Raw genomic sequence first — 26,369 nt, forward strand, 5'->3', positions numbered from 1 at the left:
GCAGCAAGTGAGCGGCACAGGGCGCACACAGCCCATGCTGCTCTGCCAGGCACCAAAAATGAGCATCTGATGCTAAAGGAACACATAAAATCATCACTGACCTTGGTATCGGGCAGGAGAGCCCCTCCCAGCTCTGCTCCAGCACCCTCGGGGCTGCACCCAGGTGCAACCAGCAGAAATAGCCCAGGGGGCTGGGGCCGGGCACAGCTGAGCCCCGTGACTGACCCAGGTCCCCACCCAGCGGCTTTTCAGTTGTTGCCCACAGAAATTAGGCCTGAATCTCTGTAGCTGCCCCCTCCACCCTCCTACAACGTGTGTCCCCCCAGCAACGCCCGTGTGCTGGCAGGAGGGGTGATGTAGCTGCTAGCGGGGCCGAACCCTGCGCTGCCGGCCCTGCCAGGAGGCAGGGGTGATGATGGGCTTGTCTTGTCTTTGGATGATGCTGGATGGAGTTCCACCAGTCAGAGTGAAAACCAGCTCCTGCCTGTCCTGTGCGCACACCCTTTTTTCCTCAGAGGGTCAGCTAAGGGTGTCCAGAAGCTGGGGGAAAGGATCTTCCTACAGGAGAATGAAAGGCTGGCATCGGGGTAAGACCCATCTTAAGTTCTCCTCTTTGCAGGCAGGAGGTTTGTAATGAGCGTGCGGGGTGAGACCACAAAATCCAGACTCTCTACCCAAATCGGCATTTCAGCGCGTGTTGCTGTAATGTGGTGATGGGTCGAGTTGATGCCTGGGACGCTTGGAGTCTATGAGCATCCCTGGGGAAAACAGCTACAGAAGAGAGCAACTAACGGTGTGCATGAGCATCCAAAAAACCCACCCCGTAACTGATTCAGTTCCTTTACAGCTGAACTGAACTCTGCCTGGCATTGGGACACCCGGCCTTATTCTTGTCTGGCCTTGAGGGAAAGGCGGTAGCCAGATGTTGCGGAACAGGCTCAGCAGATTGGAAGGTGCTGAACCCTTTCTGCGTTAGCACCCAGTAATGAGTCGGGCTCTTAAAAACAGATAGCTCACACAGAGAAAACTACTCACGCTGCCTTCAGCCGAGGCTACCTAGAAACTACTTTTGCTCCCAAAGATAAAAGATATTACCTTTCTGTCTGAGAAAAGTTGCAGGTTCCCCAATATGGGTTGAAGTTCTAGAGGTGGTTATTTAGAAAGCTTCATCCGCCGAGCGGGCGGGCTGCTACCACGCTCCGCAGGGACGCTCGCTTCTCTGTTATTCAGCCACTTGAGCTCTTGGTTTGCCTCCATCGCTCGCTCAGTGCTGCTCAGGGCACAAGCCCACATTTCCTCAAAAGCCCTTAGGTGTTTCAGGAGCCAGGTGAGATCCACAGAAGTTCGTAATAAAACCCAAAGACGCTGGCTACACACTACTGAGAATCCCAGCAGCTCCCATCCGCTTCTTGGGGCATGTAAAATACCTGTGGAGGTGGATTTCTTGGTACTGGGAGCAAGCCAGGTGTTCCTGGCGTGGTTGCGGGGTGCCTGAGCAGCCCCTTCGCTGCGATGCGGGAATCGAGGCTCAGGCTCACCGCCTCATCTCCGCGGCAGCACAGCGGTGCTCCACGGGCAGAGATGCTACATGGCTCACACGGTTCTGCGCACAAAGGCAAAACCCTTTCCGAAGCAATGTAATTCTTGAATCAGCAGGGATTTCTCCATTCAGAACAACAGCCATCCTCCTCCCAGTACTGACAGCGGGTGTGGGCTGCTGGGACAGACCCAGCACTGGTACGCCCGGTGCCCGCTGCCTGACCGCGTGTCGCACACCGAGCCCCGCTGCCTTACCGCCAGTATTTCGGCTGGTACGGTATGTAGGTGAGTGGCTGAGGGCAAACCTGGGCAAGAAATGCAGGCACAGTCGTGTTTTCGGTGGTAACCAGACAGATTTCTTCTAGAGCCAAAACACAGCTGCAAAACACAGGTTTGATTCAGACAGGTACACTTACAATTCACTTTTGATTCACTCAAAGATGGGTACAGGTACAACTGCAGCAGCCAAGGATGGAGAAAAGGAGCAAGTGGCAGCTTAAGTGTGAATTTGTAATTTGAAGCGTAGCCAGGGGTGCTCCTCAGGCAGGGTGAGGCCCGTGCCCCACTGTGGACCAGCAAGGGCAGTGGTGGTGCTGGGGGACAGCAGCGATGCTCAGCTCTGCCGCTCTCTTCCTCAGCCTCTGCCCCTCTCTTCCTCAGCCTCTGCCCCAGGCAGCTGCTCGGCCTTTCAAAGCACTCGGACGAGCCTGACCGTCGTCGGCAGAGCTGCTCCTGCCACCGGCTGGAACAGCAGGAGAAGTCACTCTTGGCAGGGAACCGGCCCCATACATCCAGCGAAAGAGACTCCATTACTCTGAAGGGGTTTCGGATACTCGCACGACTTGAGGCCCACTGAAACCAGCGGCAAGGATTGAAAAACAAAGCAGACAAATTTTGTATCCCAAAGAGCTTTTATGACAGCCGGGGCTTGCACTGAGCGCTGTTCAAACATCCACCCAGAGGTTAGGGCAGCAGGCACTTAACTCTCCAAGTGCCCCGCAGACCGGCTCATTCCTGGAGGCATTGATTTGTCCCCAGCAACATCAGAGAGCTGGGTCCTCCCCCGGCTATCAGCACAGTAAGCACACAGCAAACAGAGAGTAAGTAACAGCATGGTGAAGGAAGGGGAAGGGGACAGAACTTCAGGAACAGAAACGAACCCACACGCAGTTTAGAACATCGCCGCACCTCCCGCAGAAAGGCGACAGAGCCCCAGCTGTAGTACTGCTTGAAGAGTCAAAATTCCAGCCTCAGACGCCCTACTCCGAATTTTCTGGCTTACGCAGACAGTACCATCCCCCTGGAAACAAGGAATTTCGAGTTTTTGGAAGAGAGGATGAGTGAAGGCAGCAGGGAGGCGCAGTGTAAGACACCAGGAACGCAGACCGATGAAGGCAAAGCGTGTTTGCTCTAAGCTATTACTCAAATATTGGCATATTTAGGTTTATTGCAGGAACACAAGAGTGACAACATTTGCAGTGCTCAGAAAAACAAAATTCTTCCAGACCCCTCCTTTACAAACATGACTTTGAATACAGCAGCAACAGTAACAAAATGCTTTTAGATAAGCTGAGAGAACGGGCTGTTTTTATAAAACATACAAAGAAGGAAAAGGCATTTGTTTTCCACATGGTAACGCCGTAACAGTTAAGTGTAGAAACAAAACCAAGCCAGGACAACTTAACAGTTCACTAAACACAAAAATAAAACCAAAAAAATTAAAAATTAAGTTCTACAGAACTTTTCATCAGGCATTATGAATGACTTTAATAAGTTTGAAGTAAACTGTTTAATACCAACAATAGGAAACTTTTCTTCTGGATGCCCGGTGTAAGTGGAAGCAGTGTGTTTCTTCTCTGCGCCCAGTCAGAAGCGTAAGTTATTGGTCACCGAAAGAGGTGTTTCTTTCTAAGCCTCTGTTAATTCAGTGGCATTGGCATGGTTTGTCAAGACATCTTCCAGATAAAAAGACACTCTTACCCCAGCTTTGCCCTCCAGCTCTTTCTCTATCCCCCGGAGATGTTCGATAGCGCCTTTTAATACTTTCTCCCTCTCGCACGGGTCCGTGTGCACTCCTGCTTCGTTTTCTTCAACTCCAGATTTGAGATATTGCAAGACATAAGATTTGATCGCATCCCCATTTTCTGTTATCGTTTCCCAAATGACTGGCAGGTCTGTGCTCTTTGCCAGACTTAACAAATGAAGCAGAGCCTGGCAGATCTGCGTTCTGAGGCTGGCACTGTACTTGAATTCCAGAAAGTCCTCAGTGTCTTCACTCTTCTGCAAGGCTACCACCAGGGCACTCCAGATTTGGCAAAACTGCTCAGTGGAGCCGTAGCATTCCCTCTTGCTAGGGATGGAGAGGGCCATGGCTGATTTGATTCGGACTTTGAAATTCTTGCAGGACTTCACTACTGAGGAAAGTGCACTATATGCTTGTGTGGTCCAAGGAGCCTCTCCTACGAAAAAGAAAAAACCCTTTTCAATCAGTCAAAATACACAAAACTGTAAATGTATCTCCTAAATACTTAATGAGCTTACATTTACTGTATTTATTCTGGTCCAAATGAGAGAATCGGGGGTTATGAAATGAAAAATTAGTTAAAAAAAAACAGTTAATCTTCTGAAGTTTCGTAAGAGGAAAAGTGACATTTTGCATCTATTCACAGCTATAATCCCATCCTCACGCTCTTTTCTAACGTGACAGGTCCAACTGAATACAGCACAGTTACGCCTGCATTAGCGTTCACAGGATCTGAGCCTATTTCACTGGCAAGAGCTCTGGGAAAGCTAAGACAGCAAAACTGAGCTCAGTTTGCTTTCTCCTCTTTTCCCGCAACACATTTGTAACAGAGACCTTCTTATCAAAACCACAACCTGCTGTGCAAATCCAAAGCCAGTGGGACAAGTTACTCACCGAGTGGCAAGGCAGGGTTCTTAAATACATTCCCCAGCGCGTAACAAGCATTCCAGCGCACTTTCATAGTGGCCTCGCTCTGAACAGTAGAAATAAGGGCCTGAAGAGATTCCTCGATGGCTTCCCTAAACCTGGGGTTTGCTATGTGATACGGCTGAAGGAAATGAAGCACATTCCCAAGGGCCCGGACTGCATTACTCTTTACCTGCAACACACATACACAAAAAAACATTCTGGCTTTCCGCTTATAGGCAAAGCTTTTGTCAAGCCTGCTATGAAATCATGCTCAGAGCCAACAAGGAGCCCATCTGGAATCAGACTGGTGTCTTAGATGGTAACTTCCTAAATGCCACCAGAAAAATCATTCTCTGCAAGTGGTCACCCTGAAAGAAAAAAAAAACCAAAGCCAGAACACCCCCCCCCCAAACCCTGCACTGTGGAAAAGCGCAATCAAATGCCCCGCAGGTCAAACGACATGGGAAACCTCCAAACACCAGCCCTCAGGAGAGGATGCTGAGCTGCAGCTCCCCATCCGTTGGGGCAAAACACCCCAAAGTAACTGGTGTCTTTTTCCCTTTTTTCCCTTGTTTTCTTTAAATAAAAATGCAAGAGTTGACTACACTATGATAACTCCACCCTCCTTCCCCTCAGTCATACCTTGTCTCTGTCCTTGGATGCTTCAGTTGCAGACTGTAACATTTTCAACAGCAGCAGATCAGAAAATTCCTCTTGAAAACTTTGTCCCATCGTTTCCCTAGCAGAAGAATCACACCGGGAAAGGCCAGCTCAGCTGATCCATCCCCACAGATGCGATACAATCCTTTACAAAGGCGTATGAACAACCTTCACTCTTTAGAAGGCTAATATGTAAGGCAGACCTTACTACATGTGACCACTATGTTTATTAATTTAAAACCAAACTATCAATGCAAGAAAGCCGGTTAGCAATGCATTAAGTCTGTAATAAAAAACAGAGGGCAATGAATTGCTCAGAGGCAATTCTGTAGCAGGAATATATGATAACTATTTCTCCTGTTAAAAATGTAACAGTAGGTTAGACTTCCCTCAGTCTTTGGCTTGAGGAAGTGTTAAATATTTATTAATTTTACTTCTATGTTATGTTGAAAGTAAAGTAATAGGGAACATGCAGTTACACGGAGCAACATATAAGAAATAGAAAACTGAAAAGTATACTTGGAATATACTCCAGAACTAATGATTAGAAAGACCTAAACCTAAGTAGTTTAGTAGAACTCAACCCCAGATGGATACGGGATACTTATAATAGTGTCACACACTGGTAGACACACAGGCTGAAGAGTGGTTAAAAAGAAGCATCCAAGCCAAATTTTGGCTTTTTTGACACTCAGTAGATTCAGTACCCTCTGTCTGATGCTATGGGAATATGGGCAGAGAGGAGTCCCGCGGGCCAAGGCAGGCTTACGTACATGTTGATGATCAGCGTGTCTGTAAGATTGCCCAGGGACCAAGCTGCTTTGGCACGGACGTTCGGAGACTTGTCACAGAGGGAATTCAGAATAGCGTTCGCTGTGTCTGCCACAAACATCACGTCCTATAAAAGTAAAAACTGCTGCGAAGTTAGGAAGTTTTAAAAACTCGGGTGATTTCCTTAGTAACATATACATTCTGGCCTTTCCAGGGAACATGGTACCTGCACAGAGACCAGCCCTATTAATATACTCTTCTTTTGTAGGCGACAACTTTTAAGGTGCTTATGGTACTCTCTGAACAGCTTTGTTCGATCTTTAATTAACAGTCTAAGCCTGCGTGCTGACCAAGTTCACCACTCTCTCGGGTAGCTGTTGCTGAAAGGTTGCAATGCATTATTTAATTTCATTGGTGCTTTAGTTACTTTGGATTTTAACATAATTACCTGGACTGCCAATCTTATGCTCATCAAATCCCACTCTTAACATAATTGCTTCTCCAAACTCCCTGTTGAGCTGCCTGTCTAATCTCTTCCATGGCACATTACATTTCATTTTCATTCCCTTGCCTATGGTAAAGGATTTTCTTTCAAAATATTTTGGACTCCAATCTCAACATCAGCTACTGCATAATTTTTTTTTTATTATTACAACCACCCATTTAAGGCCACATTGCAAAAACTACAGTCTTCCAGCTCAGCCAAGCTAAGACTGATTTTTTTTATGGAAACAAGACAGCCTTTTTCTCTAAATAAGCTTTACTCCTTCATTTTAAACAAAACTGAAGCCTTCCCATTAAAAACTTGTTAAACTCTACCGAGTGCTGTACAGCTGTTCCCTTCTTCCCAGTTCTACCTCATCTCTTGCACTTCCCTTGTGCCATCCTAGCCCTTCCCACTTCTGTCCCTAAGAGCTCAGGGAAGATCCCGACCTCCCTCCTCATGTCCCACATCTTATGGTTCATCAAACCCATTATAAAATGGCTCAAAATAAGAAAAATGGGCCAGTTCTGACCTGCCGAAGGCAAGAGAAGAGGATGTAGACTCCAAGCGCACGTGCGGCAGCAGCTTTTACCAGTGGGTTCTCACTGTGGTTCAGGCCAAGAAGCAGAGTGACACACAGTATCTGCTGGTCATTCTGCAACAATAAGCAGAAACTGAAAAGATCTCCGTCCCACAAAGAAAGGCAACTGAGAAATACTCTGAAAGACCCTAATATGTGGAATCTGTAGAAGCTACCATTCAGAACGTGCTCTTTTCTTTAAGGTAAATTAACTGGCATTTCGGGATGGCACACAGGAAACGGGAATGCTTCCAGCGAACGTGATCTTGTTGCTGTTAGGTAAGACCACAAAGGAAACCAAAATATTAACTATCATCCAAACGCAGAAGGCATGGCCCATCAGAGGTAAAACAGACTGGATTGGTTGCTTTTTCCTGTCTTCGCTCTTTCCCCTTCATTAACAAGGAGAGCCAGGCAGATTAAGTTCATCCTGGACAGATTGTTAGTTTACCAACCCATGACAAAGATCTTTGTTTCATCAGAGCAAAGGGTCAGAGTGGGCACTGACTTGACCCCACATGGCCACAGGGACAAGAGAGTGTACGGGATCAAAGTACAGAGTGATGAAGTACACGCTGTACTTGGAGAAACCAGACGGAGAATTCCGGAGATACTGCTGTACTAGCAATTCTTGGGCAAATGAAATCTGGCAGAGTGCTCCCCATCAAGAAGGGCACAGTGACATAAAAGGAGCTGCACAATGCAGCGGTGATACGCTGCCAAGGCTTTCATGTTTGAAAGCATATTTCACGTTGCAAAAGGAGAGTAAGGCCACCACATTTGTTTGCTTCTGCCAGGGCAGTCACCACAGTTTACTGTTTTAAAAGCCAGCCAAAAGAAAAAAACACGCATGCAAATCGGTGAACAACGTCAGTCCGTGGCTGTTAGCTCAGCTGTCTTTTCAAACTCTTAACCAGCACAATAACAACCCTTCACCCCTGCCCCCTCCCCAATGAAATCCTTGCCCTCCATCCTCTGTGCATCATCGCCAAAGCTAAGTATTCATGGCAGGGCCAAACAGCTTCTGGTGACCCACAGTTTAATTGTTTTGACAGACTAATTACTCCCAACGTTGCCTTTTCCAGTCTTCAATAGTCACAACTTGTTCAGAATGTAAAAAAAAAAAAAAATTCTGGAAGATTCCTCTACCGTCTCCTTATAAGTTTTAAAAGGCTGCTGTAATCTGGTAGACAAGAACAAAGTCTCAATAGGTAAAAAAATGCCACACTTAAAGGAGCACTCTCTTACTGGCAGACTGCTGAAAGCTTCTGGCAAGATAGAGGACAGGGCATCACAGGCACTTGTCTGAAGAGTCGCATGTGGAGAGTTCTGAAGAGTGCCAGGTAAAGGGCCATTTAACATCATAGTCCAGAAAGTTACAACCTACAGAAGAAGCAGACAGGTTTGCCTATTTAAACTCAGCAATTATGTCGAAGTTCTATAATAGATTGTCTTTTTCTATGATCATCTTTAAGACATACTTACAGCAGGTAGCATAATCACACGTGAAACTGATTACAACTGTTTGGAAGCCTAAAGTACTTTGCATTCAGAAACATTTTAAAGACATTGTAGTACTGCTATCAAGTACTTATTCACTGAGTTCTGTTTGTTTCCTTCTCAAGGCCACATACACTCAGATTAGATTGCATTAGGTAGAATTACGATTCCATTCGTGAATCCACACTGCTGGGTATTTTCATTTGCCTGATAATTTACATTCATATCAAGTAACAGGAACCCGGTGCTACTGGACACATTTCCTATCCTGTAGGGTCACTGGTGACAGGCTCAAAACTTAGCATATGCCAAAGGAATTTTTTAAATTGCCTTGTTCACAAGGCAATTCACAGAACGCCCAGTTCACAGAAGCAAGACTTAAACAGGCCTACATTACTACTAGCATGCCAGTTCCTCAACTTCCACAAACTTATCCAACAGCCAGCCTCAAACAATGAATTTTTCTGAAATCACACCTATTCTGGCCACTCTCTGCACTTGTGAGCAGCCAGAATGTGTGGGTTGGCTCTTGTAGCAATGCAAATTCACCAAAACTCTAAAAGCATACGTCTAGGTTTTCTGCAGCAGTAATGACACACACAAAATCTGCACTGTTCTTCCAGCTTCCTGACTTACAGCAGGCAGGAAGAGGAGGGATGAGGAAAGGCAGAGAGGCAGTGTTAACATCATGTAAAAGAAAAGGAAAAAAACCAAAAAAACAAAACAAAACAAACACAAAAAAAACCACACAACACACCTGCTGCCAGACAAAAACAAAGGGCAAAAATAATGCAGGAAGTCTGCAAAACCAGAACCTATAAAGCCGCAGGGTACTGAGTCCTTTTCTGCTTTCCTGGAATCGATTTATCTGTATCCACGCCAGTAACTTTGCAGAGAGTTCAAGAAAGGAAGTTCAGTGAAGTGGAATCTCAGAGGGAGCCCAGACACTTACCACGCTGACAGGTACTCTCTGATCAGGGGCAACGGCTGAATCGGGTTTGTACTGCTGCAGCACACCTGTGCCCAGCTCCTCCAGAAGCTGCAAGGAAACAAAAAGCAACTGGGTCTTTATCAGGGGAGACTCAAGTACCATGGAATTGTAGCAACCTCCACCTAGGACTATAGTTACTTACCCAGGGAACAAAACCAAAAGGTTTGGTATTGTTTTGGACTCTATTCTGTCCCTGCTAGCAAAGAAATTAGAGGAAAAGCCTTTCTTACGCAAAGTCTCCAGCTAGGCCAGCATAACAAATTGCCATGCAAAGAGGTAATCTCTCTGAGCTTTCCTTTGGGTGACAGACTACAGCTCCTGCACCAGCTGATGCTAAATCAGGGAAGGGCCAGTCTTTGCATTTCCCAATCTTCCTGGTGACTCAGCAGAGCAACAAAATTCTGCTAACAATTCAAGACTGGAAGCAGACGGTGCATTTCTCAAAGTGTCAGGGTACTGCGTTTCCCAAAGAGCTACAGCAGGCACCAGCTCTTTATGGTGTGCTACATACAACACACAAAGATGCTCTCAATATTCGTCACTACTCATCTGTATTTGCAAAGCACACCAATAGATAGAATTGACTTGGCAAAACAATGTTGATGCTTCCCCATGCTCTTACTTTGGCTCCGTGAAGCTGAATGGATGGATCCATTTCTTCCATGCATCTGCAAGCCACTTCTCCAAGTTCTAGGAAATAGCTCTGAGCCACAGAGAAATAACCTTTTACAAGAAGAGCCAACACCTAAACACAAACAAAAGAAAGGCCATTCAGTGTTTTCCCCTTCTATTCAACCAAAACACCCCAAATACACACAGAGAGGATGTTAATGGGCTAATCAACAGTGGGACCATATACTAAACTCCGATGTAACAGATACACCTTGCAGCACAACTTCTAGAATACTACAGCTAATTAAAAACCTCCCTAGTCCATTATCTTGTTCAAAAAAGGGCCACAAAAGCACTATCGGGTAGCAACACAATGAATTATTTACTGTAAGTGAGGTCTCCTGTAGCTAGAAAACTAAGCAAGAGTGCCTGTAAGAGCAACGCATTCTGTCTCTCCTGCAATACTGCTGCTGCATTCTGTGAAGCTGGATTTAACAAATATTCATTGTTCCAGAAAAAGAGTGAGACTCCTTGGGATGCATGTTACAAAATCTTACTATTTTTGGTGGTTACAGGAAGAAAAACGAGACCAAGTCTCAACACTGACAGGTACCCTAACCAAATATTTAAAAATAATGAATTTAAAAACAACAATCACAGGCAGATGAACTTACTGCAGCAGGTTTACTATGGGACAGTTATGCTGTGGTCACAGGCACGGAATCAAAATGTTACTGCTCTTTCAGTCACAGCAGCTCAGACACGCTGCACTAGCAAATGCTTTAGCCTAAATCTCACTGAAAGAGCGAGGAGCAAAGGCAACCCATGACTGAAGCTTGGCTGACATGAAGTAATTCCATATCGTACCAAGCTGTTCAGTTTACAAGCTAGCTGTTCATCCCCACCTGTAAGGATTCCAGTCGAAGGGGACACGGTTCATAAACGCTGGAAAATGATGGAAAGTTAGCATCGCTGTCAGAACAGGAACCCTCCCTGGGCAGAACGATGATGGAAACGCAGAGACGGAGAAGCCAGCATGGTTCTGAAGATGTACATCCTGCTGGATTATCCGGAGGCTCCCCTTCTGAGGGGAGTGCTTTTCTCCACGGCTCAGAAGAATTAAAACGGTGAGGGGTTGCGCTACCACTATTATTTAGCCCTGAAGAACTAGGCTGTTGCAAAAGTAATTGCACCTCTGGTAAAGGTGCTTGGACAGATACTATAGCCCCCAATAATGTGAGACTAGAAACTCGAACATTAACATCTGCAAGAAAGAACAGGGTGGGGGAAGAAGCAGCAAGTCTGTTAGCATCTCACTGACACATCAGCATCCTTCTTCAGCAGTTTTCAGACAAGACAGATCATAACATATAATTCGATAGCAATACGTATGTTTATATATTTATGAAGCACGGGGTGGAGCAGGGAAATCCACAACTGTTTTGTCATAACCAATGCTGAATTAAGATATAACATATACAAGGAGGCTCCAGCCAAACAGAATGCAAACCTTTATGACAAATGTATGGCTTTATCTGGTTCCAAACTCTTGTCAGCAGCCCAGGTTTTAAACGGCTGTATGGTGCATTTGAAACCAAATTTGCAAGGCACTGAAACACAAAAGAACATACATGGAGGGGTGGTTACAATGTCAGCCTGGCCTCCAACAGATTTGTTTTTACATTTGCAATTTAGGTAATTTAGACAGCTAATTATCTGAGGGCACCTGAAAACAAATGCCCCAGTTATCTGCTGTTTGAAAACTGGTTACAAACTTGGCTCCTAAGGACAAGTATTTAACTACTGTGACCTGGCATAAAGACCAAGGAATTTCAATAGCCCACAGAAAGCTTTTTTTGCCAATTTGGGCTCCAGTTTGAAAGCCAATGTGAGTCTTCAGAATCACTTGATAGGTTCATTCAGCTCCAAAAAGACCACAGGAAAGAAATGCAGGAACAAGAGAATTGTGCTGAAGAGAAAAGAAACCCGAGGACTCTGTAGGAAGACTCAGCCAACGAAGCCTTGTGAGACTACAACAGTCTATTTCCCCCCAGCATCTTAGTCTTCAACAGCTACAATAACTTCTGTGCAATCTTTCTTCGAGACGTAATCTAGAGACCAATATCACCTCTTGGGCAGCATTTGAAATATTTACAGTACAGTTACCTTGACTATTTGTGTCAGCGTTTGAGAAGAGGATTCTGCCACCAGGGCTAGCAGCAGGCAGCGGTGCAGCTCCCGGATGCTAGAAGCAATAGTTACAGAGAAGGGAGTAAAAGCTCTCTTGTGATCATTAGCATCTTCAGCAACAGAAAGAAACTGCTTAGAACCTTCCAGGATGGCTGAGAGAACTTGAAGAGCACAGGCACGGGTCTGAAATGATAAAACATTTCTGTTACCCACTTTTAACACCTCTGTCGAGATGATAGAGAATTTTCAAGTTTATGAAAGTCTCTTTCTCCAGAAAGAGAAAATTCAACTCCAACTATCTTTTCTCGTAACTTTAAGCAGTATACAACCAATCCTTTGTTTCCTTAACCAACACATCCTCTTTTATTTCTTGCAGTACAGTGACCAAGCAACACAGATACAGTAACCAAAGTACTTACTGAAGGCCAGAGAAGACAACTCTTAAGACTAACATGGGAAAAATACAATGCTTTTTCTGCTCAGAACTGCCTCACCTTCGGAGAAGGGTCCTTTAAAGCAATAGTCATCAAGGACACTGACTGGGGGCTGCCAATACCAGGTGCATCAGGAACAAATGCTGACCAGTAGCCATAAAGAACTCTTTTTTCTATTGATTTTATAGCAGAGAGGAAACAGGCTAGAGCCCCTTGACGAACATTGGCTTGATAAGATCTTAAAAACAAACAAAAAGATTAATGCAATAGCAGCAGTGAAAAGTAATGGACTTAACCTCTTTCACTTATATTAGCGGCTACCTGTGAGAAGACATTTTTTAGACCAAGAAGAAAAAGAACAAATTTACTTTCAAACCAATACAAATTACTGCCTTCCAATTTTCTTGTATCACCACATAAATCAAAAGGAAAAGTCATTTCCTCAACAGTTTTGATTAAGAACAAAGCCCTAGCATCCTGTGGAAGTGTAGGAGTCTGCACACATGTAAAATTTGTGCCAGATCTACAGGAACAAAAGGTATGCGTTAACATGATACATGAGCTTAAATTGTTATGAACAATAGTACACTCTGCTACCATGCTTTATGTTTACACGAACAATCACCTCGTTTTGCTCTGTATTCCACCTTCAGCATCAGAATATTCCGACTCACTGCTGCTGATTCTTTTCCAACTAGTATGATGTGAAGACGAGTGATCCTTTCCAGCAGGCACGTATGCAACATCTGATGCACGAGTCCGAGGATCCGAACAAGGACTGTTCCGCACATCCCCCAAGTGTAATTTCAGCATGTCAGCTCCAAGGACTGATTCATTTCCCCCATCACCCAAATCTTCTCTTCCTTCTTCCCCAAGCTCTCCCCTCTTCTGTTTCCCTTTGGACTTTTTTCTTCGGTTCTGTTTTAAGACGAAAAATAGATTTTTTTTTTTTAATCTTTTGAAATAATATCTGGAAAGATGTGCAAACATTTTATAGTTGTAAATCTTTTACTAAGGGAAAAAGGTCTCATCTGAAAACAAAACTAGTTGCTAATCCAGAATAAAAGCAGAGTTTAATGTAACAAATCATGCCCTCTGCGTAGTACATCAACATCAAATTGTACAAGTTTCTAAATGAGTTTCTAGACGAGATTTAGTTTAGCCAAGAGTTATCACAGCTATTTAGCATTCTTCTGATGCAACAATACTGCACATAAGTGCAATTATATGTATGTTCAATACAGTGCATACAGAAACTGTCACTTCTTTAGTATCTGAGAGTTTACAAACTCTGCTTATTAGTAGCAACAGTAACATCAGTAAAGTAATACCTTAGTGTCAGTAAGCAGTTTATATCTGAACAGCCTGAAAAATTAAGCTTTGGTCTCTTCATCAGTAAAGCAAAAGATTTCCAAGAAAACTTTTAGTCAAAAATATATTTCACACAAATGCGATTAAAGAAGAGGAACAGTGAATACTTCTGTAGTTCTTTTAGATTTACAGTAGGTATTTAACATCTAAAAAAGAACAAGTCAACATGACTATACCACTTTATTTTCTCTAATGTCTTTCAGATAATCGGTAATCCAAAACATTTACAGGGTTAAAAAATAACCTGTAGAAGGATTAAGCAGAACAGCTGGGGGAGGGGGGAGGAAATCAGTCTCTAGATGAACTTGACTTCCCTAAGAAAGAGTCAAACAATTGTGCAAGCGTTAGGAGAGAAAACATAACTTACAAAATAAAAGCTTTGGCTAGTCTGCACACACCAACCCGATGTCTGCAGGCCAAGAATTCTTGGCTATAGATGAATAACTGATGCACACAGCTTAACTCAGGAAAACCAATCTCTGCAGAGCCATTTGTTTTCATCATCTGAGTTTACAAAGCAATTTCACTCAGTGCAGAGATTTATAATCAATACTTTTAAAGCAAAGAATGTGAAATGTATCACGTGCTCAGAACACAAAGAGCCTGTTAGCCACTAATATCACGACAGGCAACATACAATCGCAACAAACACGCGCACAATGAAGGTGCAGTAGAATCAGTATAATTTCAGCTTACCCCTGTCTGCTTAAAGGTGGCTGGTTCTGATTGTTCCTGTTTGACGGGCGACCTTTTATCATACTGAGGTAAAGGAGCCGGGTACAAGGCTGCAGGCATTTCTATGCTCAGTCCCGGTAGTCCATGAAACATACATTTCTAGGACAGCAACAAAAACACTAGCGTACTTTTCCTTTTTGATGCACAAAGATTTACTGTGTATTTACTCAGGTGTTCATCAATTTTCAGTTGGGCTTGTGATCCTTCCCCCCAGGTCTTGCCTTTCCCCATGCTATGTAAGAGCTATGCAACACCTGAAATTCAACTCTCTCTAGAAGGATTTTAAGTAGGTCCAAAAAAATGAACCTCCCATCTTTCTCTCACATTCTTTTGTGGGAAGTGCAGTTAAGATGCTGTGAGAGAAACTCCATGTTTTTTTTTCTTTATATCTTACAGTACATTTCCCCCCACGCTCAGGCTTCTCTGCTCCCTCTTTCTCATCTCCTCCTACTGTTTCCCACTTAACAAGCATCTGGAACATGCACCTTCCAGTGCCTGCCTCTTTCTCAAGTATGGATTTAAGTATTTACCTTTAATACTGCAAGAAGAGATCCAATTTGGTCAGTTTGCATTAGTTTCATCTTCCCACCATTCAGAAGCGACTGGATACCTTTCAGTGCATTTTGCAGTAACTGAAAACCAAAACACAGAATTACTTTCTTTTCCTTCCCAAAACACTGAAGGTTCACAACTTTCAAGTGACCTTCTAGGCAATTACAGTTTTGCTCATCGTAATTACTGGGACAGTTACTTATGTTTATTAAAAAAAAAAAAATAGACTATTTAAGCAAAATCTCAGTTGACAATATTCCAAATTTCATATATTCCAAATTCCAGTATTCCAGAGGCACAATCTCCTAATTAGAGTATTCTAGACAGTTGGACTCACACTTACCATGCAAAAAGTGATGTCATCTACATCAGAGGTTTTTGAAGACTGCAGAACACTTAGAAAAGTTTGAAAACAGACAATTCTGTAGGACTCATCCAAGTATGGCTGTCCGGGCACACTAAAATTAAAGCAGGAGGAGACAAACGGTTGGTTTAGTCTGTCCCACAGCTTTATAAAGTTACACAAACTCAGACCCAAGCCCTCTGCTAGACTGGAGAGCACAGCCCCAGATGGCTGGCTGGCTCTTTGAAAGGGATCAGTTCTACCACTATAAAGAACAAAAGGAAACCTTCTGCACAAAGAGCTAGTACAATCATAGTGTGCCTTACACCTACTCTGCTTCTGTGGCCACCTTCTCAATTGCAATGACCCTCCAAGCATAGCTTAACAAGGTGTCATGCTTATAAATGCTTTTTAGGCAAAATTTGGCATTGAAAAGGACTTAGAATGCCTTTGGTCATTTCCCTAGTTTCCATGAAGTCTGGGAAACCTTAATGTGCTGAAACATTTTAACATCCACTTGACTTACTGCATGAGGAGAGAGGGTAACTGCATCACTTCATCTTTGCCACCTTGAGTACCATTTAGTAAGAGCTGGCCATTGTTGCCGTGGATTTAGAGTCATTAAATAAATGCTTTTGTAATGGATTCCTAAGCACCTGGTTCCAACACATTTAATTACTTCAAGCCATCAACGCATGTTTCATAACACTCACAGGAAAACTCTAATATTGCAAGTGATCTTCCTGAAATTAGAATCAGAGAACAGCCGAGGTTGGAAGGGATCTCTGGAGATCATCTAGTCCAACCCCCGTGCTTGAAGCAGGGTCAACCAGGGAAGGTTGCCCAGGACTGTGTCCAGTTGGGTTTTGAATATCTCCAAGGATGGAGACTCCATGGCCTCTCTGGGCAGCTGGTTCCAGTGTTCGATAATCCCTACTTTTTTTTTCCCCCCCCTCTTATGTTTAATCGGAATTTCCTGTATTTCAGTTTGTGCCCATTGCCTTTTGTCCTTTCACTGGGCACCACTGAGAACAGTCTGGCTCTGTCGTCTTCATTCCCTGCCATCACGTATTTACACACATTGGTAAGATCCTCGCTGAGCCTTCTCTTCTCCAGGCTAAATAATCCCAGCTCTCCACAGAGAAAAATCATCAGACCCCAGACTGCCAGATGTTGCATTTATTTACATTAAGTAGTTCTTCAGACTTCATCTATAAGTGCTGAAATCCCAAACTTTTGTGTTTGTGGGTTTTGTTTTGTTTTAAAAACAAGCCATCTGTTCAGGGGAACTATTAACCAAAAAACTCTTTACAGCAAGTCCAAATATCTATTGCTTTTACTAATTGCTTGCTTGCCCACAGAGTCTGGTAATCAAAATTCTTCCCATATAGCAGCTAATAAAGATTTGATGTTGCTGTGACATCAGCATATTTACATGCGGAATGGAAAAATGGATGAATTGCAAAAGAATAACTGACAATCACTATAAAAACTTGTAGTTGACCATTCCTTGTGCAAAATTAACCCAAAGAATCACTGCAGGGACCAGACAGCACAACACTTTCTTTTCTTCCCTAAACTAATCCCCGTAACATTATTTCTGGAAGACTGAGAGTTTACAGTTTTATCCACAGATGATACAATATCTTGGAGCACTAAAGTTTTAGATTGCAAATTCATGCATATACACCTTACTGGTCCTGAATTTGCTGTTCCTAGCACAAACAGAGCAGACCGCTGTCCGTGCTGTCAGATGTACATCTTCTAAAGCATCCACTCCACCATCTGAAAAGGCTTGTACGCACCCGAGACACAGGTTTGCCATGCTGCGTACTGCTGCCCTCCTGAGTTCCATGTCTGGCTGAGCAGAATCACTGAACTGCACCAAGAGCCCAGTCTTGCCCAGCAGATCCGGGAGATACTAAAAGAAACCACCAAAAGTCATTAGGGGTCAGCGCTCTTTCCTCAGCCTCCTGGTTCTTCTGTTTCGTAGCTAAATGTATCTACGCTACAAAAGAAGATTTGTCAGCTGCAATTTCAGATTCCATAGACAGATTATGTTTATAAAAAAAATGACATGAAAATATTAATTTCCAAAGTTCTCTCATTTTATATTAAAAAAGTATCGAGTGCAAGCATAGTTCAGACTGAGTCCCAATTTATGCTTTCTTCCCAGACATAAAGCTAAGTTAGTAACAACTGCTGTACCAAACTGCTGCGGTTACATAGGCTACAAACCCACGCAAGCTGGCAGCTCCAAAACTGCTAGCATCACCGCCCCGCGCTTCAGCCCAACAGCAGAAACTGCTCTGCAAGCTGCCAAGAGCTGGTGACAGCAGGGGAATTCAACATAGCAAACACTACCAGTCACACTGCAGCAACAAGGAGCTTCGTACAAACCTCAGGATTGATAACTGATAGTCTCCAGTTTGAAACAGCTTTGAGCCCACTGCACACTAAAGACCAGATCTGGTTACAGGATAAATTTCAGGATCCTCAATGGAGCCTTATTGTGGTTTAACCCCAGCCGACAACTAAGCACCACACAGCCACTCACTCACTCCCCCCGGTGGGATGGGGGAGAGAATCAGAAGAGTAAAAGTGAGAAAACTCATGGGTTGAGATAAAGACAGTCAAAAAGGTAAAGCAAAAGCCGCGCACGCAAGCAAAGCAAAACAAAGAATTCATTCACTACTTCCCATCGGCAGGCAGGTCTTCAGCCATCTCCAGGAAAGCAGGGCTCCATCATGTCTAACGGTTACGTGGCAAGACAAATGCCATAACTCTGAACGTCCCCCCCTTCCTTCTTCTTCCCCCAGTTTATATACTGAGCATGATGTCATATGGCATGGAATAGCCCTTTGGCCAGTCTGGGTCAGCCCCCCTGGCTGTGCGCCCTCCCGGCTTCTTGTGCACCTGGCAGAGCATGGGAAGCTGAAAAGTCCTTGACTGGTATAAACTCTACTTATCAATAACTAAAACATCAGTGTGTTATCGACATTATTCTCATACTAAATCCAAAACACAGCACTAGACCAGCTACTAAGAAGAATTAACTCTAGCCCAGCTGAAACCAGGCCAAGCCTGCTGAGTAATGTGCAATTTGAAGCCCCCCACGTTCTTCCTGCCTGATACACTGGCACACCAGGGTGGCTGGTCTGCAGACCAAGCCTGGTGCCCTTCTTTAATAGTGCACCTTTGGCTCAAGCCAGCTGATAGGTGGTGCCTACAGCTGCAGCCTGCAAGTATAGAGGTATTTGGCATGGGAAGTGTCTTGTTATCTACTGATTATCAGTATACACACGTATCACACCTGAAATTCAACTTTTCCACAAATATCAGTCACTATTTAAATGAGATTGTTCTTAACATAAAAGGCGTGGTGATGTGAGAACATGACACTTTTTTATTCTTTCTTTTGGGGGAAAGAAAAGAGAAAGTAGAAACAGCAAAAGGGTGCAAATATTTTTGCGGTTACTTTCTCTTAGCTTGTAAACTCACCTTCTGGCATTTAGGTCCATTATTGTAAACAAGAGCTGCTAAGGCTTGCAGAATTTCAACATGTGTCCAAGAGCTGCACTGTTTAAGAGCAGAGATGCAGTAGGAGAGAAGAAAATTCAAGTTCTGTTCATCAACCATCACCTGTCGTAACAGAAAAGGACTGTGGTCAAGAAAACATCATCATGTACTGGTGGAGTCAATATACCCAGATATATTGGTTACAGACTCAGGTGATCTGGCTGTTAAAATTACACACCATCACAGAATCAGCCAGCTTAAGAAACGGATAAATCAACACAAGTGTCCTAGAACCAAGAGTATTTCCAATGGTGTATCGCTTCTGACTGAGAGCTGGTTTTACATGAGGAACCACGTTAGAGCCACAGATCAGAACCTCAGCTAAGAATAAATAAGCAATACAGTGAAAATCCAAGAAACTCTGCATGAAGGTCAGCTCCATAGCCCCACAAAAAGAGACAGGCGGCCTCCCTGGCTTAGTGGGGGACCAGGGAGCCAGCACACAGGAAGAGGAGGGACAAGGCCAAACTTTCCATACCTGAAATCTGTTAAGCACATGATGGATAAGCTGACAAACTTTGCTGACAAGATGTTCCTGATCAAGGTGAACCAGCTGACAGGCTTGGACAAGCAGAGCACAAACATCCTGGGAAAGAAAGCCTCAGTTTATTATTTAGAAACTACAAAGCTAGGGTGGAAACCACATCATCGGCTAAGACTTTGATCACACAACCAGATCTGCGTGTGGATACAACTAACATCAATACACATGGATAATGTAATGAAACGGATGAAACTCCAGCTAGTGAGCTTCCCCTCAGCTGTCTACAGACCTTCACCCCGATGCAGGGATATGCTGACACGGATTCAAATTGCGGGAGTGCTGCTCAAACAATGCCACTTAAACACTGGAGCAACAGCAAAGCCACTAATAACGGCAAAAGAAAAATACAAAGTTAGATCAAGGAACAGAAGGCGGGAAAAAAAGGAGCACTGTCCAAAGAAATCAATTAATTCCCAAATGCAAAGTAAGCCTACTCTGTAAAGAAAATGAAGAAAAATCGGTAAGTCAGCACTGTTTACAGCGTAATAACGAAGTAGTGTGTTCCCAATGAAGCAGTATCAATATTGCCAAACTACAGCATTCAGCTTTGAAGGGCTCAGTTAAAGACTTGAAAATTTGCAATTGTTTGACTAGTAGACTGTGAAAATTGCTGAGTACCCGTGCCTGCAGTCCCACCCACCGGTGTCACCCGCCATCTCCTCCTGCCGCTGGGCCACGCGTGCCGACCCCAGCGGGGTTTCGGCACACGGCAGCAGAGCTCAGAAACGACCCAGAGAGGTGGGGATGGGAGCCAGGGGCAGGCGAAGGCAGGAGGGAACGCGGTCGTGGGGAGGAGAGCGGAAGACGTGCAGGAACATCCACGGCCCGTGGGAGCCGCAGGGTGGTAGGTGCGGGGCGCTGGGCGTGAGGGCTGCGGCCACCTCCACGCGAGTCCGTGCACACCCGTGGGCGCGCACGCCCGGGAAAGCATCTGCACGCCCGCCTCGGTGCACGCCCGCGTTGAGCCCACACGAGCATCCGCGCAGGTGGGCGAGAGCCCCGTGTAAGCGTGCGCTCACGCCCAGCGACGTCACCCGCGTGACGTGTACACTCCCGTGACGTGCACACAAGCGTGCGAGCGCCTTCTGCCCCCCGCCCCGCGAGCGTGCACATCCCCCTGCGTGGGCGCGCCCCAGTGCGGGCGGCGGGAGCCCCGGCACCGGCCCATCGCTCGGCCCCGCTCCCCGGCCGGGCCCCGCGGTACCTGCGGGCTGGGCCCAGCCGCCGGCGCCGGCCCGCAGCTCTCCGAGATGAGCTGGTCGAAAAGCAGGTGGAGCTCGGTGCGGCGGCGGCCGCCATCGGGCCGCTCCGCGCCGGGCTGAGGCCGCAGGGCGCCCAGCCGCGCCAGGTAACGGCGGAAGGAGCCGCCCGGCTCCGGCCCCGGCTCCTCCGGCCCCGCCACGGCCGCCATCTTCCGCCCTCCCGGCAGCGGCCGCTATGGCAACGGGGAGCACTTCCGGGGCGGGGGGCGGCTACGGCGGCCGAGCGGGGCCTGCGGGCCCCAGGCGGGGCGAGGGCCCGGGCACCCCCGGGGCCGGGACGCGGGGTGCGGGCCTGGCACCGCGCTGGGGCTCGGGGAAAGCCCCGGTGTGGGGGCGTGGGGCGAGCAGGGAGCCCCCGCACTGCACCCCGGCGCCTCCAGCGCTGGGGCCGGCATTTGCCCCGCGGGCTCGTTTTTCACCTCGAGGGAGCCTGGGAATAAGCGGAGGGGGAGCCCGGGGAGCCCCGGGGTCGGCGAGGCCCGGCGCGCCGCCGGTGTCCGGGCAGGGACGCAGCCTGCCCCGGCCTGGCGGGTGTGCAGGGAGCGGCACTGGCAGAGCTGGGCCGCGCACAGCGGTGTCACCCTCACCGCCGTGACACCCTCACCACCGTGACACCCTCACAGCAGTGTCACGCTCGCAGCCTTGACACCCTCACAGCCCTGACACCCTCACAGCGGTGTCACACTCACAGCCGTCACTCTCAGACATGTCATGCTCACAGCTGTGTCATGCTCACAGCTGTGACACCCTCAGAGCTGTGACACGCTCACAGCCATCACTCTCAGCTGTGTCACGCTCACAGCCGTGACACGCTCACAGCCCTGTCACGCACAGCCGTGTCACGCTCACAGCCGTGACACCCTCACAGCCGTGACACCCTCACAGCCATGACACGCTCACAGCCGTCACTCTCAGCCATGTCATGCTCGCAGCCACAACATGCTCACAGCCATGTCACGCTCACAGCCCTGACACACTCACAGCCGTGACACGCTCACAGCCGTCACGCACAGCCCTGCCACGCTCACAGCCCTGACATGCTCACAGCCATGTCACGCTCACAGCTGTGTCACGCTCACAGCCATGTCACGCTCACAGCCGTGTCACGCTCACACAGTGCTCGGCCTGGGAAGGAAGGAGAATTCATCACCGCAGGGCAGCGGGCGCAGCACCAACGCCCACCCGGGGCAGTGACCGCGGCTGCGGGTCTCGCCACCTCCCCACCCGAGGCCAGGCCCCACGGGGACCCGGGTGGCCAGAGCGGTGCTGGTGGCCAGGGAGCGCCACGGTAGGTGGCACTGCCCGGCCACATTTGTGGCCACAACACCCAGAGCCACCCGGGCTGCAGCCTGAGGATCCCTGGCCGGGGCAGAAGCGCTAGGCCTGGCCTCCCTAGGCCTGGCCTCCCTGCGCAGCCATGCACCGTGCTTCCCCCCGGGAGCAGTTTGGGGGGGATCGTACAGATTTTAACCATCATAGACACTCCGTGTTCCTTTAAAAGCAACAGTAAGTCATCGACGTAGCCTGAAATAAGCCCGCGGTCCAGGGCTGCTGCACTGCAACAGGTTGCTCCTGTCCCACCCCTGCAGCCCTGTCCCCAATCCGTCTGTACCTGGTTTAGGCACAGACATGGGACATAACAGATTTCAGCACTGGGGACACAAGAGACTGGCGGTTGGGAAGAGACACCTGCTCGCCTTAAGGACATTACTCCAGATTTGATCTGCACCTCACCTGGAATTAATTTCTTCCCGATGTAACATCAAATTAACTGATGGTCTTCCGCCATTTCCTTGTGGATCCCAGGAGAGAGGCCAAGGCCCCCGTTGATGGGGAAATACACTTGAACAGGGATGAGCCAAGCGTCACTGCCCTGCTGCACGCAGGCAGCGGCCAACACGGGGATCTGCGTCGCCCAGGAAGGAGCGGGAGGGCTGCAGGGTCAGGGCACAGTGTCCTCTCCTTCCATGTCACAACCAGGCAAAGCCAAGATCTGGTATCTCACTTGAGAGACCGTCTTACCTCCGGTTTACCTCGCTTTACCTTCCTTTCATTTCCTTATCAGACTGAGCACCTCGAGTAAGAAAAATACATGCTGTGCCACCAGTACCATCGTCTTGGCTTTCTTCTTTGCCCTGGGCTGTCTGGTTATGGCTAATTGCTCTGCTTCTTACCTTTATCATTCCATTTCTTCTTTATTGTTTGTTCCCTGAAAGTCCCTAACAGGCCTCCGAGGCAGGCACAGTGAAACAAGCAGCAAAGAGACAGCCTCAAGCAGTACCACGTATTAATATTGTGCGAGGATGATTTGAGAGAGCTCTTTGCCTTCCCAGCCCAGCCATCACTCTGGGGTGAGGCGTTGTTTGATATCCCGCAAGTGCTCTGGGAGGCAGTGTAAAAAAGAGGAGCATGTGGTCACCTTCACCACGGCAGAGCTTTTGTGCGAGGGTCTTCATCGCTGTCAGAAGAAACGCACGCATGGTTTTGGTGCGAAAGCTCATTGAGTGGGTGGGTAAGCGCTGCCCAGGTGTTGCACCCTCCCGTGCGCAGCCAGGTGCTGTGTAACACAGCCACTGCCCACGGGCTGGTTTGAACCCTGCCACCGCACCAGACAGCTCCGGGGCCCGGGTCAGGACGGAGAGCGGGGAGACCCCCAGCACACACCGTGCGGCAGCACCTCCTGGCACTTCACTCTGTCCTGGAAAGCCTTTCTCACATCTGCAGCGTCAGTGGGTTCGATGGGGTGGCTGCGTCGGAGCTGGCATCTCGGTTGACACCACTCTGCAACTCTGCAGCATCTGGGGATGGACTCAGGCGGAGCTGCTTTGGCTTTGAAATTTCAAAGCCAGGAATATCAGTGTTGCCCTCCCAACTTCTCTGCTTGGCATAAATTTCCACCAAACCCACACTCAGGGACCTTTTTTAGTTTTGTTCCTTTTGTCACTATTTTATTTTGTGATTTATTATTTTTAAGACTTCTTAATACATATTTAAAGCTCTTCCTTTCTTCTTGTCCTCTGTTTTTAAAATGGTGCTGAAATGGGCGTTTTGACAGCAGCCCCCGCTTTTGTGGGGCCCTAATAAATCTGTGACTGAAAGCAGACTGACACCGCTGCATGGGTTTATAAAGCAATGAAACCAGCCGAGAGCTGGGTAAAGACGCTGTGCGTCTAGGAAATAATAACTCCACTGAGGCCAGCGATGTTACACCAAGACACATTTTACCAGCTCCTGGTAAGCCTTTGCATTTACTCACCCCTCAAAACCCCCAAAGGAGAGCAAACATCATGCAGTATCCAGCAGCGGCCATGAGGGAAAATAGCAGAAGTCCTCCACTGTTAAACGTGCTCTGCTACTATCATGCAAATACATCTGGTTCAGCAGCTCAGAAGCAGACTTCAAAGGATGGAGAAGTCATTAGAATCACAGTTCAAAGAAAAAAGTGAGCAGCTGGTTTAGGCCATCTGGTAGGGGACATAAAATGGTCTCTTTCTTCCCCAGTAAGTCTATGAAATTTTCATTAATTGTAGGAACATCTTCTAACATTAACCAACATAATATTGTGAAAAATGTAAGTCTTAATAAATCATCAAAACTCCTGTCTTAGGAAAACAAGGTAGTTACAGTCTGGTGGGTTCTTTCCTCCGCTGTAATACAGCATGCCATAATTACAATTTTAGGTCGATGCTTTCAAAGCAAATTAGTGGGAATTGGATTCCTCAGCTCCTTTGAAGGTCCCAGGGAAGAACGTGGACAGGATGGTTCCCCATCCCCACTCCTGCAGAGGAATGCCCCCTCGCTGTCCCTCGCAGTGGGATCCACGCTTCTCCGGGTGCCAGGGAGCGGGGTTGAGGCCAGGCAAACGCTGACAACATTTTGCCAACCCTGCTTGGTTACAGCTCAAACAAAAACCACCTCCCTGCAGCCCTCCAGCAGACATCCCAGCCAAGAGAAATTCCAGCTCCGGTGGTGTGAGCACAGCTCAGCAGAAATCCCCGCTTTAGCTGCTCTGATCTCAAGGCCCCCAAGAGCTCCTGGAAACTGATATTCCTGTTGAATATATGGATGACTTCCTTGAAATTCAGGCAGGTGGTTTGATAACGCAGGGATGGTGGCAGCTGCCATGGGGAAGCCAAACTAAGCAAAGCCACGATAGAGAGCTCAAGGGCACGGCAGATACCTGCTGATTTGGACAAAGCGATGAGCTGCGAGCTGCTGCCGGTTCTCCCTGCCTCCTCCTTGCCTTTCAGATTTGTCAGCTGTGTCTCTTCCTGTTAAAGGCAAAATGGAGAGAGTTCATCTTAATCTTAGTGGCCTGGGAGAAAAACTGGCTCAAAATTCAGCTGGGAATTTCGAGGTGTTTCAGTCCCAGGCTTTCCTGGATACTACTGTTTCCATCAGTCCTGCCTTTGGTCCTCTTTCCTGGGACTGTCCAAATTTACTGACTTTTCACATCCTATCAGCAGCATTTCAAAGCAGATCAAACACCTGAACCTAGAAAAATTCCCGATCCTCTGATGTGCTCATACATCCAGGGGAGTCCCTGTGGCTGCTCCAGTTGCCTGTGTTTTGCCTGCGCTCTGCGGAGCGTCTCCGTGCGTTACGCACCCGTGTCACGAGCTGTGCCGTCCTCCCGAGCCACGCTGGTTTTCAGGTGACTTGCTCAGGTTAGAGAGCAGGAGAGCAGCCAGGCTGAGGACAGTGAGACCAGAAAAACTACTTGCCCCAGAGTCAAGACTGGTGAAGGAGCTGGGGCTGTCCCAGGGAGCCCCTGGCCACAGAGGGCCTGCAAACATGCACATGCAGGTACTTCATCCCTGGGACGGGGATTCAGCGAGTGCCCCTGCCTGCACCACACTACACATTTACCATTCCCCAAAGGCATGTGCAAATTCAGCCCCGATACTTCGCATTATCTCTGCTGGTGCCAAAGCTGTCTCCCACTGGCTTCCCGGCTGTTTTCCCAAGCTGCGGGCCAGCTGACGGGACAAACAGCCCTGGCTCCGGGCTTGTTTGTCACTGAAGGACAGACACAAATACTTGAAATACTTTCCTAATCTCATTTACTCATGCAAAGGGCTGCTGGGTTGTCAGGGATGTTATTCCCAGGCAATGGGAGACGGGGATGGGACAGGGCATGCAGGATGGCAAGGGAAGGACCCGGCCAGGGAGCATCCATGAGTCCCCGGAGCCTCCCATGTGGTCCCACCACGGGAAGGGTGCCCGTACCAGCACCCACCCAGCCTGGACCCCCGCCTGGTTCCCTGAGCCCCACTCGCTCAGGCCCAGC

The 26,369-nt window shown here is 47.3% G+C and overlaps 1 protein-coding gene across 3 annotated transcripts; it reads right to left on the minus strand.

Moving 5' to 3' along the window:
- Positions 1 to 2,966: 2,966 nt before the first annotated feature.
- Positions 2,967 to 23,937, minus strand: HEATR6 (HEAT repeat containing 6). Of its 3 annotated transcripts, none has more exons than XM_087751498.1 (20): positions 22,814 to 23,937; positions 19,752 to 19,859; positions 19,196 to 19,336; positions 17,500 to 17,615; positions 15,695 to 15,809; positions 15,330 to 15,431; positions 14,761 to 14,898; positions 13,319 to 13,611; positions 12,754 to 12,931; positions 12,236 to 12,442; positions 11,580 to 11,679; positions 10,975 to 11,333; positions 10,080 to 10,202; positions 9,419 to 9,505; positions 8,215 to 8,349; positions 6,919 to 7,041; positions 5,905 to 6,029; positions 5,114 to 5,210; positions 4,457 to 4,661; positions 2,967 to 3,998 (listed from the first exon to the last, which is right to left on the minus strand). In XM_087751498.1, exons 3-20 carry the CDS (start codon positions 19,331 to 19,333, stop codon positions 3,448 to 3,450), a joined length of 3,192 nt encoding a protein of 1,063 aa, XP_087607624.1. In that variant the 5' UTR covers positions 19,334 to 19,336; positions 19,752 to 19,859; positions 22,814 to 23,937; the 3' UTR covers positions 2,967 to 3,447. The 3 variants fall into 3 exon arrangements, with proteins under 3 accessions (XP_087607624.1, XP_087607623.1, XP_087607625.1); XM_087751497.1 differs by lacking the exon at positions 22,814 to 23,937 and adding an exon at positions 21,022 to 21,246; XM_087751499.1 differs by lacking the exons at positions 17,500 to 17,615; positions 19,196 to 19,336; positions 19,752 to 19,859; positions 22,814 to 23,937 and adding an exon at positions 16,221 to 16,401.
- Positions 23,938 to 26,369: the final 2,432 nt, after the last annotated feature.

Source organism: Nipponia nippon, unplaced genomic scaffold (genome assembly GCF_047370975.1).
Source record: "Nipponia nippon isolate SJK-2023a ecotype South Korea unplaced genomic scaffold, ASM4737097v1 scaffold_15, whole genome shotgun sequence".
In the NCBI taxonomy this organism is placed as follows: domain Eukaryota; kingdom Metazoa; phylum Chordata; class Aves; order Pelecaniformes; family Threskiornithidae; genus Nipponia; species Nipponia nippon.